This window comes from Nuphar pumila, chromosome 7 (assembly GCF_984573655.1).
Source record: "Nuphar pumila chromosome 7, dmNupPumi1.hap1.1, whole genome shotgun sequence".
NCBI lineage: Eukaryota > Viridiplantae > Streptophyta > Magnoliopsida > Nymphaeales > Nymphaeaceae > Nuphar > Nuphar pumila.
Genome location: NC_143255.1, coordinates 41,845,321 through 41,857,820, shown reverse-complemented (window position 1 = coordinate 41,857,820; position 12,500 = coordinate 41,845,321). Strand labels below are relative to the sequence as shown.

Genomic DNA, 12,500 nt, shown 5'->3' with positions numbered 1-12,500 from the left:
CCCTAGGCTGCAGTTTGGATCGCCCCAAGAACTATCCACAAGACCCCCAACTTGGCTACGGACCCAAAAAAAGAAAAGGATTTCATATGGTTTGGATTCATCACCAAATCCAAAAAGGAAGCAAAATCACCAAGGCCTGGCTCTATATGCAAGCCCTGCAATGATTAAGCGAAATTTTGATAGCTACCCAAAGGGGGGCTGCTACATTCGAACCAGGGCATGGACGTCTAGGGGAGGAGAGAGAGAGAATATGGCAAGGAAGTCGGTGGGATTCTCTTGATGACTTGAGACTTCTCCTTCCAAGGAAAGAAACATATTCCTACTAAACAAGTAAGCCAAGAAAGATAAAAATAAATCTCTCAACAGTAAATGCATTAGATAAGAAATCAAATGAGATTACAAGAGCCTTTTACAGAGAGGAAGGCTATCTCAACCACCAAATGAGAGACCCAAGCTGGCCGTCCCTATCCTGGAGAGATCCTCTCTTTATTTTCTTTTCATTTTGCCACTGAAGTGGCACCACCTCAGAAAAGAGACCAAATGGCCTCCCTGAATCTCGATAAGCACAGACCTATGGTTGCTCTGCCCCTTACCTAACCTTTCAATTGCCCAACTGACCCTCTTATTTAAGTACTGAATTATTCTTTATCTTAACCCTTATTCTCCTTCCACCCATATGGATCAGCAGACCCATTTATCTAACAAGGATATCCATATTCAATTACCAACTTTATTTAAATAAGGATGCTATAAAAAATCTGAGCAGATCCAAAAAACTGACAAGGGCTCTCCTTAACTATTCTCGATCGCCAACCTAATTATGTAGGATCCTACAATGACTACATCCAAACAGAACCAAAATCATTTAAACTCCTAGGGTTAAAGTGCTGATTCGTTAAAATATTTCCTAACAAAATCCAATTGACTGTCCTTGCTTATAGAGGACTACTCGTAAACTTCCAACCACACACAAATATTAGGAATATTTTATGTCCAGTGTGATTTTATAGTGATTTAAGTGCCTATCTCAATCTAATAGTTTTGTAATCAGTTTTTGTTTTATTTTTACTTGTACGCTTACGTTTTTATATTTTTGGGGTAGTTTTAAAATTGGCATTCAAGTTTTCAATATCATTAGTTGTACACATACCTGTGTTTTGAAAATTTTCATAAATGCACCTAAACATTGTTATGGTTAATACAAAAACCATGGACAGTTTAACAAATGCCAAAATTAACTTTAATAACTTATTAGTCACTTTTTCTTTTTTTTTCCTCCAAAGTCTGCTCTTGATTTTATATAAGTTGAGCCAATTTGTTGCGAGAAGAAATCAAATCAATCCCCTCCTAATTCATTAGCCAAATCCGGGTTGGCTTATAAGACCAAGATTATATTCTAATTGGTGTTGGTGGATAAAAAGCTAACTTTGTCCTAACCCAAGACAGGTTAGTACTAGCTGCAGTAAAATTTAAAATAGTCTCTTGGACATACATAAACAAACCTTTGGTGGCTTTTTTCAAAATTTCCAAATTTTAGGTGCATTTTTTAATCATACCAAAAGTGAGGTGTCATTTTAAAACTTTTCTTATGCTTTTCATGTTCCTTTTTTTTGTTTTAAAATTTTAAGTAGAATTTTTCTATATTTCCAATAAGATGAAATCTTGCGACATTTTCCTTGCCAAATAAACCCCAAGAACGCACTTTGTTGTCCATGCGTTAAGTTCATCATTTAGACACCAAGAATATGAAACATTCAAACATAGTTCTAGGCACTATGAACTATTGTGTGGTGCCACATTTCCCATCTAATGCTCACCGGAATTCACTACATCAACATTATAATCAAACTTAGGAAAAAGGACAATATTCAATCCTGACAGTCAAAAAGAGAACTGGCCAATATTTAAAGTAAAACTATAATATAAGGCAGTAAAAGCGAATGAATGCTTTGAGTGAAGACTGGCCAGTATGTAGTATGTACATCAAGTTCTAGAAAGGGAAACACATATATGCCTCCGCTTAGATTGAGTTAAAAATTAATACAATTTACATAAGATAATCATCTAAAAATGGGAGGCTGAAGGGCAACTTTACAATACCAGAGGCCAGGAGAAGGGCAAAAAGCCAGACCGGTAGAATCTTCAAGCAGACCAACATCAGGACTTTCTGCCCTGCACATGCAATTAGAGACTGTAACTTACTATTTTGATACAATAAGCAACATGCATCTCTGTTTTTCCCACTCAAATAACTACCAAACATATTTTAAAAAGGTAAGCAAGTACACACATGAAACCTCTACCACAGCCTAATATTGAATCTAGAAATTTGAAAGACAATTCAAAGATGCTACGAAAGTCACGAGTTTATCCGCTTGACTGACAGTGGATAGGCCAATTTTTTATGCTTCTAGCAATGGTTAGTTTATTCCAATAAGTCCACTGCATGGTACTTGATATTCCGATAAGTCCCACCAAATGATACTCTCTCTCTCTCTCATACATCCACTATGGAGCTTACACCCTATTAAACTCTTATGAAAGCTGCTGGAATATATGTTTTCATGATTCGAGTAACCCACACAAGCCACAATCCATATGCATAATAAAGTATCACACACACACACACGGTCTGGGGGAGGAAAAATGTTAACATTTTGTTTCACATCCATAATATGAAGTTCAGTAGGTGACAATATGAGGCAAAACGTAAGCTGAAGGACCCTTGAAGTGGATCAGAAAAGAAATCGGACTTCTTGAATAATGGTGCAAATGGTACCGTGAACAATGCCATAGACGCTATTCAGATGTTGTACAGCAAAATGATTAGTGTAATCACATTTTTCATCCTATCTATTTTTCACTTTTATAGCATTCATATTTCTTGATATGATGAAAGATTAATGTGTGAGACTTCAATAATGGGCAAATTTTTCTTTTAGAAAATAAAGGAGTCATTAGAATAATTCTGATAATAAGGCTTTGTCACAAGATCCTTTGCTTTCTACAGAAAACTCATAGATAAACTATTAGTTATACTCCAATAATTTTTCCATTATTGACTATTCAAATAAGATGGAGGCAAATTTAAGAATGTTGAGAAGGATGAGGCAAATGTTTTTCCCTCTTTCCTTATCTGTTTATACCAGGTGTTTTCAAAGAACATCAATTTCAAGAGCTAGAAAAAAAATTGAGAGATGAAACCCTTTAGATTTCTTAGAGCTTTTCAATATTTTGCATTTGCTCTATGTTGAACCACTCATTTGAGGGGAGAGAGAGAGAGAGAGAGAAAGAAGCAAGCTCTTAAAGTAGATTGGCTTGAGAAAATATGTAACAGCTTCAAGAGAGCTTTGTTGTTCATGTTAAAATATTGTATATATACCCGACTGATATACATATATCAGTCAGGGGTATTTTGGTCTTTTTAAAACATGTATTTAGTACAGTCCATTAGGGACTGAAATGTACTTTTTCTCTTTTTTATTTTTACTTTTTTGTATTAAATGCTAATATGACTGTTAGGGGGGCAGTCCAACGACTGTTGGACTGCCTCCCTCACTTCAAGTGAGGCTCTATAAACACTATCCTTGTATGCAATGCTTTTAGAAGCATTTTATGTGAAGTTTATAAAGATCTTTTTTCTTATAGGCTTTTGTGCCTTTGTGTTATTGTGTAGTTCATATTCCTTATCTCTTTTATGAGATTGTGATAGGTCTATTAGAGACCACGGTTTTGTTGTGCACTTGTGTAGCCTTTTGATGGCATTGTATTCGTGCACCATTGATTCATTACATGGTATCAAAGCTTGGCTCTTGAAGAAGTGAAAAGTTATTTCGGGATAATTCTACTTGTGGTGGTGCTCCTCAACTCTCAATACTCTTCCAACTCCTCTACTCAAAATTCTTGAAATCATTATGGGAGAAAGAGACTCCGCCTCCGTCATCTCCTATAAGCTAAATGAAAACAATTACTTAATGTAGGCGACGGCAACAGAGAATCACATAAAGGTAAGAAGCTATGGGGTTTTGTTAGTGGTACCACTAATGAACTGCAACTAAAATTGACAAGAGAAGGAGATTAAGTCAAAGCTTTGTCCGGAAAAAAAAAAAAAAAAGTTTTGCAATAATATCAAAACAAGTTGGAGGATTGGGAAGCGAGCAATACTCAAATTCTCTCATGGTTCATGAATACCATGGAGTTCAAAATCGCCACCAACATCATTAAGTTTAAAAAGGCATGTGATGCATGGATTTTTCTAAAGAGTACCTTCATCTAAAAAGATATGGCTAGGCTATATTATTTTCAAGATAAGGTATGTAATACCAAACAAGAAGATAAAAGTGTAAGAGACTTTTATAGTATTTTATCTCCTATTTGGTATGAACTATGTTAGAACCAAAATGGGATGGTTCGGCTATTGAAATGAGAAGATCACAAATAGAAAGAGAAAATATTTTCTCTTTTCTTTAAGGTCTCCGACCAAAATTTGAGCAAGTTATGTCTTCTTTGCTTCGTAAGACCTCGACTCCTTCTACAAGTGAGGCTCTTGCTCAAATTTGCCAAGAGAAAACAAGACTTGGAATGCACAAGTCTAATCATGAGGTCCTTGCCATGACAAGACCCAAAAATTTTGTAAAAACGTATAAACCACCTCATTTTGAGAGAAAATTCAATGGAAAAGGACATAATAGAGAAGGATACAAAAGTAAAATCATTTGCCATCATTGTAAGGAATCGGGGCATATAAGACCGGATTGTCCCAAATTTAAGAAAGTGGACACCTTAAGTGAAGAACCTCAAGAATAAAAAAAAATGATGCAACTTCAATGATTTGACTATTATTCAAATAACAGAGGCCATATCACAAATTCTTAAGGCCACTCCTTCTACATTTGCCGCCGTCATCTCCTCTTCTCCTCAAGCTAAGTCTTCTTGGATTTTGGATTTGGGTGCCTCTTTTCACATGACTCATAATGAGTCTCTACTATCTGATTGCACTAATTCATATTTTTTATTTGTATCAACCATCGATGGTACTTTAAAAGTTAAAAGTATAGGAAACCTCAATAATATCTCAAAAAAAAAAATGTCCCAAAAAGTGAGGGTTAATGCAAAATTGGATTTAAATCTTTTTTCAATATCTCAAATTTCCGAGATGTAAAGTATTATTCTCATATAAGGCTTGTTGGGTGCAGGATCTCTAGCTAGGGAAGTTGATTGGGGCAAGGCCCTAAAAGAATAGATTTTTACTATATGGATTACTTGTATTTACCTAAAAACTCCTTTTGTAATCATGTCAAAGACATTAATTTAGATCTTTGGCATAAAAGATTATGACATCCAAGTATATCCAAATTATCTCATTTTTCATTTTTGAAAAATTTTTATAAAGATGAAGATTTTATACGTGAAGATTGTATACTTGAAAAAAATGCAAATGACACCTTTTGGATCTAGAACCTCCGTGTCTAATAAAAAATTTTAATTAGTACATTCGGATGTATGGAGTCTCGCTCCCATTATGTCAAAAGGTGGTTATTCATATTATGTTACATTCATAGATTATTTTAGTAAACATACTTGGATATACTTCCTCAAACTCAAATCTGAAGTTTTTTCGTGTTTTAAAAACTTTCATAATCTTGTCAAAAATCCATTTGAAACAAATATTAAAGTCTTTCGCTCTGACTCAGGGAGAGAGTTTCTTTCAAATGAATTTTAATTATATCTAAAAACACATGGAATTGTACACCAAAAATCTTGTCCTAAGACCCCTCAACAAAATGACATTTTTGAAAGAAAGCATCGTCACATTATTGAAACTACTAGGACCTTACTTATTTCAAAAGAAATTCCAAAAAAAAATTGGGCCGAAACTACTCTAATCGCAATATATCTAATAAATAGAATGCCTTCTCAAACATTGGAAAACAAATCTTTAATCGAAAAACTTTTTAAAATTCCTCCCGACTTGAAAAGGTTAAGGGTATTTGGATATAAATGTTTTGTGCTTCTTGAAAAATATAACAAACTCTCTCCTAAAGCTATAAAATGTGTCTTTCTTGGATATGCAAAAAATAAAAAAGCCTATCGATGTTATGATCAAACAAATGATAAACTTCATGTTTCTAGAAATGTTACTTTTCTTGAAAATAAAAATGGATTTGCTTTTGAAAAGCCTAAGGAAGAATCTGAGTATGCTTTCTTATTTGATTTGTTACCTAAATCAAATAATGAAATTGTTGATAATGACATTGGTAATTTCGAGTCCATTAATGACTTAAGTGAAGAAAGAAAATCATCTCATAATCTCCTACAATACTCTAGACGAGATAATGGGGAGCATCCATGTACGCTTAAAAGATATAATCAATCAGCAAATGTTAAAAAAACTAGTGTTAGAAGATTTGAACGAATACATAGGCCTCCAAATAGATTTGTTTCTTATAAATCTTTTTCTCTAAACTATAGGACTTGTCTTCTAGACATTCATTCATATTATGAACCCTCTAACTACAACGAAGCTAAAAACATAAAAGAATGGGTGTATTAAGTGTCGTATAGTGTTGGACTCAGTTTGGGTCTAGATCCAGTTTGGGTCTGACCCAGACCCAAGCTGGGAAATCCTATTGACGTGTTTACTGGGGCACGGATGTAATATTGTAACTTGTTAAGTTGTAACCTAATACCTAATGCTTAAATACATTAAACTAGGACACGATAATTGATTGAAAAAGTCGTGAGTCTGTGTGTAGTAAAAACGACTCAGTGTCTCATCTTCTTTCTATCTTTTTTCTTCTCACTTTTCCCTCTTTTGCAGATCAGCCCAAGAGGAAACTGATGTTCTAACATGGTATCAGAGCATGGTTGGACCTAGGGCTCGGTATTGATTCCAAAAGGTATGACCTTAGAGATCATCTGATTTCGGCCAGGAAACTTTCCCTCTTCCACAATCTGTGTTATCGTATTTTCTCTCAAACCAACGATCTCTTCTTCTCATCCAGATTTTCTTTTCTTGAAAGCACTTTCGTGTTTTCATCTGAAACCCTATCTTGAAACTCGTGATTTCCTCTTTCTTCCTTCATCTGAAAACATGATTTCTTCTTTCTTCTCTAAAATTTGTTTTCTCGTTCCTTTATTGCTGATTAATCTGAAAATACGATTAATCAACATCTCTTGAATCGTCGCTCGTGCTTTCTTTTCTTTTCTTTCTGTAGGATCTGTTTTCTCATTCCTTTATCTGAATATCCATCGTTGATTAATCTGAAAACTTAGTTAATCAACGTGATCTGACACTTGTTCACGTGATCCGATAACTTGAATATGCACAACGTTGATTAATTGTGCTTTGGCTTGATTCATAAATATTGAGTTGATAATTTGAGTATTCTCATGATCTGATATCAAAAAAAAAAAGAGCAGATCTGAGTTCTGTTATAGTGAGTTCTCTTCTGGACTGATTTTAAACAGTCACATTATCTTGAGTTTTAAGTGGTCATTTGATTGCTTTTTTCTTAGAGTGCTTTCCATTTTATATTCTCGTGTCTCGTAACCATGGATTCTTTTCCATCCCAGTCTGGTTTGTCATCAAACTTCCTTAGTCAACTCGTTTCTGAAAAATTAAATAACTCCAATTTCCTGACTTGGAAGAGACAAATAGTTCCTTTTATCAGGAGCCAAGATCTCTTTGGTCATCTGGATGGATCAATTTCAGTCCCACCAGAGTTCATTGCAAAGGAGGAAACAGATGCTCATGAGGCTGCATCTACTCACCTTGTTCGCAACCCAGATTATGTCTCTTGGATGAGAAAAGAACAGGCATTAATTGCCTAAATCACGTCTACCTTGTCTCAGGAAGTACTAGTTGTTATCCCTGACGACTGCACAGCGATGGAATTGTGGAACAGGTTGACACAGACATACTCTCAGATATCTGAAGCAAGAGTTTTATTCCTCAAGCGAGAATTCCAGCTTCTTAAGAAAGGTGGTCTATCTATCATGGATTACTTGAATAAGATGAAGACTATTACAGATCAATTAGCCATTATTGGATGTGAAGTGTCGGACAAGGATAAAGTGCAACAGACATTGAATGGTTTAGGCCCAGATTATCATGTATTGGTGACATCATTATTGTGCTTGCCCGTGTTTCCCGCATTTGAAGACCTCCGAGCAAAACTTCTACAATACGAAATGTCATTGAAAGGCATCGCTGAAGATTCTGGTGCTCAATCTGACTCCCAAGATGTCTTAGCCACTGGGTTCTCCTTTGGTCGTGGTCGTGGAGGAAATGGCTTCAGAGGAGGAAGAGGTTGTGATAGATTTGCAGGTCCAGGTTTGCTTCCCACACCCAATATGTCGTTCAACTCTAATGCGAAGAACCAAACTCAAAGAGTTGTCCCGACATGTTACCTGTGCAATAAAAAGGGACATATTAAGGCAAATTGCTGGTTTAATCCTCAAAATAAAGGCAAATTGCAAAACATTGAAAGCAAGAAGGAAGATAATGTTACCAAGTCTGATGGGGAGGTGAAACAACTTTTGTTGGCCGCACTGTCTGGGTTACACTTGAAACAGAATGATCAAGGATCATGGTATGTTGATTCAGAAGCAGCGACCCATGTTACAGGCGATGTTGGTAAGCTCTCGAACTCGGTTTCTTTGATAAAAATAGTATTGTTACTGGAGATGGATCTCACCATCACATTTCTCACATTGGTAATGCAATCATTCCTCTATCAAAATCATTTCTCAATTTGTCAAATGTTGTTCATGCTCCTAACATAAAAAAGAACATCATCTCTGTGTCTAAACTTGATGATACACATTCTTATGTTGAATTCACTCCCTCTTCTGTGTATGTCAAGGATCTTCAAACGAGGGAGACATTCGCTGAAGGGGAGCGAAAAGAAAATATGTACATCTTCAAGGAAGATCCATTTGCGCGTACCAGTCCCATCTTGAAGCCCTTATTGAAGTCTAAGTCTTTTTAGTCTGAGTTATCTAAGTCAGGTCCTGAGTCTGTTTTTAGTCTTTCCAAATGTAATAAGCCAAGTATTTGGCATGATCATCTTGGTCATTGCAGTTATTCTTTTCTTGAGAAACTTGTATCAAGCAAATTAATTCCTAAATCAAGCTTAGCTCTTGAGATCAGTAATAAAAAGTGTCCCAGTTGTCAGATGTGTAAGAGTCATGTACTTCCTTTTAATTCTATAAATAAAAGAGCTTCAAGATCCTTTGAAATTGTTTATTCAGATGTTTGGGGTCCTGCGCCCGTATGCTCTTCTTCTGGCAACAGATATTATCTCATCTTTATTGACAGCTACTCTCGTTATACTTGGATATTCTTTATGAAGCATAAGTCTGAAACCTTTTCCATATTTCGCAACTTTTATGCCTTTGTTCGAAACCATTTTTCTACCAATATTTTGCATTTTCATTGTGATGAAGGTGGTGAGTATACATCGAAGGATTTTACTGATTTTCTCCAAAGTAATGGAATAAAGCGTAGAGTGTCTTGTCCACATACGCCGCAACAAAATGGGGTCGCTGAGAGAAAGCATAGGCATATTGTTGAAACGGCCATGAGCATGATGCATGACACTAATTTTCCCATTAGTTTGCGGACAGAAGCATTCCATTCAGCTGTCTATATTATAAATTGTCTGCCTATGACAGTTTTGCAAAATAGTTTACCATTTTGTTCTTTTTTCGGCATTCAACCCGATTATAATGCTCTGCGTGTGTTTGGATGCATTTGTTATGTTCATATTATGATTCTCTCAGGAACAAATTCCAACCAAAGGCTTCCAAGTGTAGATTTGTGGGATATGCTGATGATTATAAACGTTATCGGTGCTATGACCCCATGACTAAGCGTATTAAGATTTTCAGAAATGTTGTGTTTGACGAGAATAATCTTGGAGATGTATCATTTAATACTTGTCAAAGGATTCCCAGAGAAGAAGTTTATCATCCATGGATGAATGCAGAATTATTTGCAGATACTTATGGTGATTGCTCACCTCAGTGTACTCAAGAAACAAACTCGGCTGACCAAAATAATATTGACTCAGGCCAAGCATGCTTACCTCAATCTGGTGATCACGTCGGTGGAGCTTCACACACTGAAGAAGGCGCAGACCCACAATCGCATCCTATTGACAAATTTAAAGGGTATGTGTATGTGCGAAGAGAAAAAGGTACTCCCCCTGCTCCTCACATTGGATCAGATACTTATATGCCTGTTGGAAACCTGAGGAGTTCGAATAGAATCAGACATCCTATTGACAAATGGGTCAGCTACAATAATTTTTCTATGGATCTTCAACTTTTTCTGTCTCAGGTTGATAAGCATGATAAACCCATAGGGTTTTATCATGCTGTGAAATCAAACAAATGGATTGAGGCCATGAATGAAGAAGTGGAAGAGCTTTATGAATGTTAGACATGAGAAAATTGTTGCCAGACCTCCTAACAGAAATGTTGTTGATTCCAAGTAGGTTTATAAAATCAAATAGAGACCCGATGGCACTATATAACGATACAAAGCAAGACTTGTTGCAAAGGGGTTTACACAGGAATATGGTCAAAACTATGATGAGACTTTCAGTCCCGTGGTCAAAATGGGGACAATAAGAATTATATTGTCTTTAGCCGTCAAACATGGATGGACATTGAGTCAGTTAGATGTCAAACTTGTGTTTCTTCATGGAGACTTGAAGGAAGAAGTTTACATGAAACAGCCTCCAGGATATACTGAGGGAGACCCGAGCGCATATGTATGCAGACTAAAAAGAGCCATATATGGTTTGAAGCAGGCCTCACGCTCGTAGTTTGAGAGTTTCTCCTTAGAAATACAGAGGCATGGATTTTGTAGATCTCTCTTAGACCACTCCTTATTCATCTTCAAGGATAAAGGCATAACCACCTTGTTGTTGATATACGTTGATGATATTATAGTTACAGGGAATTCCATGAATCACATTGAAGAAATAAAAGGACTATTAAGTCAAAGGCTTAAGATGAAAGATTTGGGAGATTTGCGTTATTTCCTTGGGGTCGAGGTAGACAGGAAGGATGGTTACCTAACCTTGACACACATAAATACACACTAGATTTATTGAAGAAATTTGGTATGCAAGACTGCAAGCCTTTGTCCACACCGAGTGTCTTACATCAAAAGCTCAGTTCACAAGATGGAGATTTGTACCCGGATCCTACAAAATATCGAAGTGTAGTTGTCATGCTTCAATATCTTACCTTTACTCGCCCTGACATTGTTTATTCTGTCAATCAAGTGTCGCAGTTCATGCATTAGCCACGAACAGGGCATATGGATGCAGTCAAGAGGGTGTTGAGATACTTAAAAGGCACTATTGGAGATGGGTTGGTGTATCAGAAAAGTTGGAAAAGTGGAAGCATGCATGATGTCATGGTCTACAGTGATGCAGACTAGGCAGGAGATCCTGATGAAAGGAGGTCGGTTTCCGGATATTGTATCTTTCTCGGGGAAAACCTAATATCCTGGAGCAGTAGAAAACAAAAAGCAGTAGCTAGATCAAGTACTGAGGCTGAATATCGATCAATGGTTGCTGCAACAGTTGAAGTTACTTGGACAAGGCATTTGTTGAATGAATTGGAGGAACAGATTTCCAAGTCTATTTTATTGTGTGACAATCAAAGTGCCATTAACATATCCTTTAATCCCATTTTCCACAGTAAGACAAAGCACATTGAGATAGATCAGCATTTCATTCGACAGAAGGTTGAAGACAAAGAGATTGAGCCTCATTTCATTCCTACAGAAGACCAGGTGGCAGATTTGTTTACAAAGGGTTTGACGAAAAACAGATTTTGGTTCCTGAAGAACAAGTTGTCCATGGTTCAAGACCATGCACAACTTGAGGGAGAGTATTAAGTGTCGTATAGTGATGGACCCAGTTTGGGTCTGGATCCAGTTTGGGTCTGACCCAGACCCAAGCTGGGAAATCCTATTGACGTGTTTACTGGGGCACGGATGTAATATTGTAACTAGTTAAGTTGTAACCTATGTCACATGGGTGCGGGTGCGGGTGCGGCGCAATTCCAAAAAATTTGGACATGGGGACTCGGCTATATATATATATATATATATATTAAAATATATATATTATAAATATAAATATATATATTTTAAATATATATAATTATATATATAACAATAAATTAACACATAAAGATTGTAAATTTTAAAGCAAAAATAAAAAAGCAATTCTTAACACAAACTTACCAAAATATAACACATAAAGAAGCTTGTGAGTGTGATAAACAACAAAACTTATCATAAATCTGTCTCATCGTCTGAATTAAAGGGAAGAACAGAATCGAGGTAGTCCATGTTCAGAGTATGTAAATTATGTTCTCCCTCCAAGTCAAAATCTTCTGGATTTACATCTCAATTCTTGGATGGTCCACAAATGCATCAAAAAATGACTATATTAGTATCTAACTTAAAACTT

At 36.1% G+C, this 12,500-nt stretch overlaps 1 protein-coding gene across 2 annotated transcripts in view; it reads right to left on the bottom strand.

Moving 5' to 3' along the window:
- Nucleotides 1-1,826: 1,826 nt before the first annotated feature.
- Nucleotides 1,827-12,500, bottom strand: part of LOC149832051 (putative NAD(P)H dehydrogenase subunit CRR3, chloroplastic) — a 28,478-nt gene continuing 17,804 nt past the window's right edge. The window contains exon 3 of one of the 2 annotated variants that reach the window (XM_090014296.1): nucleotides 1,827-2,167. In XM_090014296.1, the coding sequence (XP_089870422.1) occupies nucleotides 2,061-2,167 (107 nt within the window). In that variant the 3' untranslated portion in view covers nucleotides 1,827-2,060. Of the gene's footprint in view, nucleotides 2,173-12,500 lie in introns of both variants that reach the window. The other variant, XM_090014295.1, reaches the window with a different exon arrangement.